This window comes from Arachis ipaensis, chromosome B03 (assembly GCF_000816755.2).
Source record: "Arachis ipaensis cultivar K30076 chromosome B03, Araip1.1, whole genome shotgun sequence".
In the NCBI taxonomy this organism is placed as follows: domain Eukaryota; kingdom Viridiplantae; phylum Streptophyta; class Magnoliopsida; order Fabales; family Fabaceae; genus Arachis; species Arachis ipaensis.
The window spans coordinates 121,037,466-121,044,465 of NC_029787.2; the positions used below are offsets into that span (position 1 = coordinate 121,037,466).

Here is a 7,000-nt window from a genome sequence, read left to right on the forward strand (position 1 = left end):
AAAATCTAGCTTACGACGATACTTTAAAAACTAAATCAGTAGTTGAATAATCGTAAAATTGACAACTAGGGTTTTTGACAAACGAATCGATTGTGACAGAGGGTGCATCCAATTTTCCTCTCGATTGTGAAGATCAGTCCCAGCAAAAAGAAGAAGAAAAAAATCTCCACACGGCATCATTGCTGTTATCCACATAAAGTCCCACTCGGCTTCACTGCTACTTTCGCGTGTTACTATTTTCTGCCATGGGAAGGGGAAAATTCAAGAGCAAGCCCACCGGTCGCCGCCAGTTTTCCACCCCGGAGGACATGGGTAAGCACAATTCAATTAATCCCCTTTTCAATTTTTTTTATCTCCTTGATCCCCGAGAAAATTCTGTTTTTCAGTGTAGCTTGTTCTAAATTAGCTTTAAGATTTGGGAGGTTTAACTTGTATTGGGTATGCTTTGATTTCTAACCCTACTTAACTTCTAATTCCATATTTCTTTAGCAAATTCTGATTTTTAAGCTTGAAAGAACATTTACTATTGATTTTTGGCTTGTGAGTATGTTCCAAACTTTTCGTATGGAGGTTTATGCTTATTATTCGAATTTCGGAAAATTCTGTGGTTACTGTCTTTTTGGTTGATCCAGATTAACAACGAGATTGGGAGATTCTCGAATATGTTGTTTATTTGAATTCAAATTTACTGTGTCTACCTTCATGCGATGTGAAATAGAGTTATGTGCTTCTGTTTGATCGGTTCTAGATTCTATACTTGAATGAGATATGAGAAGCTAAGGATTTTAAGTTATGTTGTAGTTTTATTTTAGTGTTTTAGTCCTTTGCGTCTATTTGGGTGTCTCTGTTGTTTTTGTTGCAGGCATTTTTGCCTTTGTTCTAAGGGTCATGTAATTTTCGAGCTTCTTCCTATTGGAAGTCAAGCGTTGCTGAATTATCGTTAAAAACCTGATATTTCCACTGATTGGTGCAGCTGCCGGTACGTCTTCTCGTCCCAAGACTTTCAGACAGGTTTTCTTCTGCCTCTTATTCCGCAGCTCTTTATATTCTGTGTTATTCATGTGTGCACACTTACACATACTTATGATCACTTAAACACAGGATATTCTTTGTTGTATGCATGGAGTTTCTATGGGGATGATTCATGTTTTAATCCTTACACTATTAAGTTTTCCATTCCTTCATAGAATTTTCTCTTCTTTAAGTATGGCCTTTGTATTTGTGAATTTAATAGAAAGAAGCTGAGCATGAAGAGGAGTCAGAACAGGAATCAGAGGAAGTATCCGAGAATGAATCTGGAGAAGAATCTGAAGGAGAAACTAAAGTCAGTATTCTACTTCCAATTCTTGATTGTTGAGTGTTTTTGACTTTTTGTGTCTCTATTTCTGCCTGTATTATTGCCAAATACGAAATTGACTTCATTGTTGCCATATAATGCCTGCAGAAAACAAAAGGTACTCAAGGGATTATTGAGATTGAAAACCCTAACTTGGTGAAGCAAAAGAACGTGAAGGCTAGAGACATTGATGTGAGTTCATCTTTCTGCTTTTTGGATCTTCCATTGACATATTTGTAGTAATTACGTTATATGGGAATAATAAGCACGTTTTCTTCCAAATGCAGATTGGGAAAACAACCGAGCTTTCAAGGCGGGAAAGGTATACATTGTTATACTTGTTTTTTGAAAAGATAATCACACAACTTTTTCTTTCAGTTATAAATTGGCAAAATATTGGGACTGCAACTTCTGTATTAACAGATTTTTCTAATGTACTTACAATTTACCACTTGTTTACAGAGAAGAGCTAGAGAAACAGAGAGCTCATGAGCGCTACATGAGGTTGCAAGAGCAAGGAAAAACAGAACAAGCAAGGAAGGATTTAGGTACCAGTAGCTCCTGAATAATGCATCTACTTGTTTGTCAACAGAAATATATATTCTCTAAATGACTAACTTTCTATTTCTCTTGTGCGCAGAACGTTTAGCTCTTATACGTCAGCAGAGGGCAGAAGCTGCGAAGAAGCGTGAAGAAGAGAAAGCTGGTAAGATTTTAAAACTGTTTGGTTTGTCTAACCCTCATTTTCTTGTACCCCCCGAATTGAAACTGATAATTAATCAATTTGTTTCAGCCAAAGAACAGAAGAAGGCTGAAGCTCGCAAGTAAAATTCTATGGGAGATTTCATATGTCCTTAGTTTTAGTCAAATTCTGTAGGTGCAGTATGTGTTCTCAACGCATTTTAAACTTTTGTTAATTTAATGTTATATTGGGTTTTAGATTTACCAATCCGCTTTGGTAACATTTTAATGCAAATATTTCCTCATTCACGTATCTTGAAATCAGACTAATTTTATATATATCATTATATTCCTCCACTTCTTTTTCTGTCAAGATGATTTTCGTTTCTTGTTTTATAATCAACCTCATTTTTAAACAAGTGTTGGGTCATCTACTTGGTTAAGATCGATAGTTTTGCGATAAGCACATTGGATCAAGTGTTTGTTGGCTTGTTGCTCCTTCAAGGTTCATGTTAAACAAGCTCTAACATAATAATTCTTTTACAGTGTTTACGAGTTTGGAATTTTGATTTTGAAAGGGAAAAGGGTTCTAGGTGTAATGTTTAGTTTATTTTATACTCCAAAATTTTCCTTTTGTTCCTCTTTACTTTTTTCTAAAATCCAAACTTACACACACATATTAGATCAAAGAATAAAAGGTGGTGACTTTATATTTAGCTCGAAACACAACATTTTTTTTAGATCAGTAATAAATAACTCGACCTTTTTAGGGAGTACAGAGTACTAATGTCAAGTGATTAAATTTAATCCCCTTTGGCATTGCCATCAAGGACCAAATCAACCACAAGAAACAGATAAGCCAATAAACATAAACTAATAGTCAAGTAAACAAACATACATAATCAAAACATTACTCAAATGCAATACGTTGAAATGAATTTTTTGTTATGTACTTCCACCACCTGTGCTGCATAAGAAGTCAATGTACTCACTTTCCCCACTTTATCCATCTATGCTCCTCAATTATTGACTTTGATTCCCATTCTTTTTTTGCCTTGTATTCACTTTCTCCTTTAAATTCCACAGTTGTATTCTGGAATATATGTTTTATGTTGCTTGTCTTGTTTCTTAAAAATCTCAACTCCCAATTTGTATCCATATTTTCATGTAACCACTTTACAATGTTTTTATTATCAACCATCATTTTTACATCTTCTTCTTTTACTCCTACTTCTTCGAGAACAAATTGTAAGGACATTTGTAGTCCAACCAGTAATGCATCTCCCATTGACTCATGACTCACAAATTCGCCCATATAACAGTGTATTTCTTCATTTGGTTCCTGCAAATATCCACCCACACAAAATATATTTCTATCTGATTTATACCCAATACAGTTCCACCATATCCATTTCCTGTCTTCTTCAAATTGCACTTCTCTCCTATGTACACAACTTCTCACTTTTTTCACCTCATACCATTGGTTAACTAATGTTTTTACTTTTTCCCACTCACTTTTCCATAAAACAACTTTATTCTCAAAGATTTTACTATTCCTGCAATTCCAAACAGTCCACAAAATAGCAAAGGAACAAAAGATTTTAACAACTTCACAGTATTTGCTAAAAAGGTTAATAATTTCAACTAGATTAGCATTTAGCTAAAAGTTTGACTTCAAAAATTTAATAATGTTAACTCTAAAATCAATTAGTAAATATTTATTTTTGTACGTATTAGAATTTAATAATTGATCACCATTTAGATAAATAACGTGATACTTGTAAGTTATTAATAAGTTAACGTAACTTATTGTTTAATGTATTTTATGGAATCATGTATTATTTTATTTTTTATAAGTTTATATTATTTTAATAATTATTTTTAGTGGGGGAAGTAAATCTGTAAATCATATCATTTTCTTAATAATAAGATCACCTTTTCATTTCATCAAAGCCTTCCTAAATTACTCCTAATTCTTGTGATTTATAAACAATTGAATATCGATATTTTATTTTTGTGCCTCATGTTTACCCATCTTTTCCTGTGAGTTACATTCCAGCTATTATTTTCTACCTATTTTCTATTACTAATGACTAATGAATAATGTTACATCGAAATTTAAAAAATTGTGTATATTAAAAATCAATTCCTAAATCAGTATCTATATATTTGTATATAAAATATAAATACTGTCATTTCACATATTTCCTTGGAAGTAGATGATAAGAAACAGAAGCGCATCAAAACCAAAAGGAAACAGCACATAAGAAAATATGAAATTAGATAAATTGGATAATTATGAATATCTTAAAAGGTTAAATGAAAGTGAAAAACACCTAGGCTCTAGCTAATATCCAACAGATTCCCTCTTCCGACCAAAACATAAACATAAATTATGGTTTGATGCTGCTTTCTAGAATATCATTCTGATGCTGTTGTCTGGGCAATCTCTACATGGTTGGTTATAAACAAGGCAGATTCTGAATTTAAAATTACAGACACTTGTACTACATACTCAATTAGAACAACATCCACCTTTTTTCACGGCTGAGACGTCGTCCCGGGAACCAACATTGATAGTCTGCCCTTTCGGCAATGCTGCTGGATCATTACCAACTTCAAGGGCCTTCTTGCTTACGACGCTGTGGATCTGGGTCAGGACTTCTGTGAAGGCATTCTCAACGTTCATCGACTCAAGGGCAGATGTTTCCATGAAAAATGTGCTCTCTCTTTCAGCAAAGGCAGTGGCGTCTTCGACGGAAACTGCTCGCAGATGGCGCAGATCTGCCTTGTTTCCTACAAGCATTACCACAATGTTGGCATCTGTGTGATCTCTCAGCTCCTTTAGCCATCTCGCCACATTTTCAAACGTAACATGGCGAGTAACATCATAAACTAGTAGAGCACCAACAGCTCCTCGATAATAAGCACTTGTAATTGCCCGGTACCTTCAGTGAAGAAAAACAAGCTAAGATAGATATCTTACATGAAAATTTAAATATATACAGCATGGAAGATCATCAATCACACGGAATCTACCCAGCGTTACTTCTAAGATTCTTGTTAGGATTCAAGAAACCACAGACCAATATGATACATGGTCACGAAGATAGTTTCATCAAAGGATGTCCACTTTATTCTGGCTTTTATTACCATTTATCAAGAAGCATGATTGAGAAGCTAAATGATAATGAATAACCAATGTAATTCACCTTAAAAAGGAATATTAATGTCATGCAACTTAGCATGTTGACATTGCAATCCAAAATTCTTGAGATCTAAAAAAGGAAGATCCGGGGCTTCGATCAATGTTATTAGTTCCCACTTCCCAACAACAGGGGAGAAGAGGTTTCTCTAGGAGATTTCAAAGAGAAAATTTCATTGCATTATTTAGTTAAAAGTTGTACAGACATTAAATCTTGAAGAAAATTGAAAATGTCCAAACATAAAAGTAATGCTGTTCCTCAAAAATCCTTTTACATGAATTCAGAACCAACTTAAGCATTTCCCACATATAACACTAGTATCTATACCTAAATTGTAAGAAAAATTGCCACAATGATATTTTCCTTAACCATCTGAGATCTTCACATTTTTAAATTCTTTTCAAGATGCTACGGACAGGCCAGGAGCTTGGAACCAACATTGAAATGCCTACTTATTGCCCCAGATGAAGGCTAAGGAAACAGCTCAGATTATTCAAACGGCTATTCAATACCATAAATGGCAGGACCGGTAATAAAGCATAAGAATACAATAGCTTTAGCAAGAAGCAACATTTTGCTTGCTAACAATGTTCCTTGCAAGGAAACAGAAAGCTCCAATGTACTTCCTATCTAGCTACTACAAGCAACATGGCGCATGAAAAAAACACAAACAAACAACAGCACTTTAAACCACCACCACATCAAAAATAAAATCAAAGCCACTCATATGTTTAAAAATAAATAAAATTGAAATGAAGCATGAATGGAACCAGAGAGAAGGGAGGAATGAATGTAGAACCTCTCTTGACCAGCAGTGTCCCAAATCTGAGCCTTGACAACCTTATCATCAACCTTAATGCTTCTGGTGGCGAACTCAACACCAATGGTGGACTTGGATTCAAGGCTGAACTCATTCCTTGTGAAGCGAGAGAGAAGGTTCGATTTTCCGACGCCAGAGTCACCGATCAGCACCACCTTGAAGAGGTAATCGTAATCGTCATCCGCTCTGTAGGCCCCCATTTCCCAGAAAGAAAACAAAAGAAAGAAAGGATTTTGATTGGGTGAATTTTAAGGAGGCTCAAATGGGTAGTTGAAAATGGAAGTGGAAGATAAGGGTCATAGTTGAAGATGGAACGAGATTTGGAAATTGGAAGGGAGGTTTAAAAAAACGAAACTTTGTTAGTTTGTTAAAGAGTGAATTGGAATTGAGAAGCAAAGTGAAAGAGAAAGAGAAAGAGAAAGAGGTAGGCGCTGGAAATGTGGGATTCTTCGTTGGCACAATGTGGGAATCAGTCACGCCGCTCAAATCTTAACTGGGCTTTCACCAAAAATAACACTTCCACCAAAAACAATTAACTACTTTAACCCTTCATTAACGTCATTTTTTTTGCTTACTATAATGCTTCATTTCTAACATCAAATTTACAAATTAAACTGAAAGACAAAGTATGATCATGTACAGTATGCAATGAACTAACAGTTTTTGTTAAGATCTTTTTTTTTATGTTGTCAATATAAAAGAAAGTTTTAATTTAATCGGTTATATTAGAGAGAAAAAAAATTAAATTTATTTTATTTAGTATATATTAATTTTAACAATAATTAATAAATATTAAATAATATACTTTAACCCTTCATTTTTTTTGCTTACTATAATGCTTCATTTCTAACATCAAATTTACAAATTAAACTGAAAGACAAAGTATGATCATGTACAGTATGCAATGAACTAACAGTTTTTGTTAAGATCTTTTTTTTTATGTTTTTTATGTTGTCA

General features: G+C 34.1%; 2 protein-coding genes across 2 annotated transcripts; one reads left to right on the forward strand and one right to left on the reverse strand.

Moving 5' to 3' along the window:
* On the forward strand, nt 246-2,374 carry LOC107631184 (28 kDa heat- and acid-stable phosphoprotein; the record flags this gene model as incomplete). The annotated part of the gene is given in 8 exon segments (XM_016334540.1): nt 246-312; nt 974-1,011; nt 1,235-1,324; nt 1,445-1,528; nt 1,624-1,658; nt 1,799-1,884; nt 1,977-2,042; nt 2,130-2,374. Coding segments are annotated over 8 exon segments (501 nt in total). The 3' UTR covers nt 2,165-2,374.
* LOC107631183 (ras-related protein RABA1f) lies at nt 4,282-6,536 on the reverse strand. The gene is made up of 2 exons (XM_016334539.2): nt 6,023-6,536; nt 4,282-4,965 (listed from the first exon to the last, which is right to left on the reverse strand). Exons 1-2 carry the CDS (start codon nt 6,241-6,243, stop codon nt 4,533-4,535), a joined length of 654 nt encoding a protein of 217 aa, XP_016190025.1. The 5' UTR covers nt 6,244-6,536; the 3' UTR covers nt 4,282-4,532.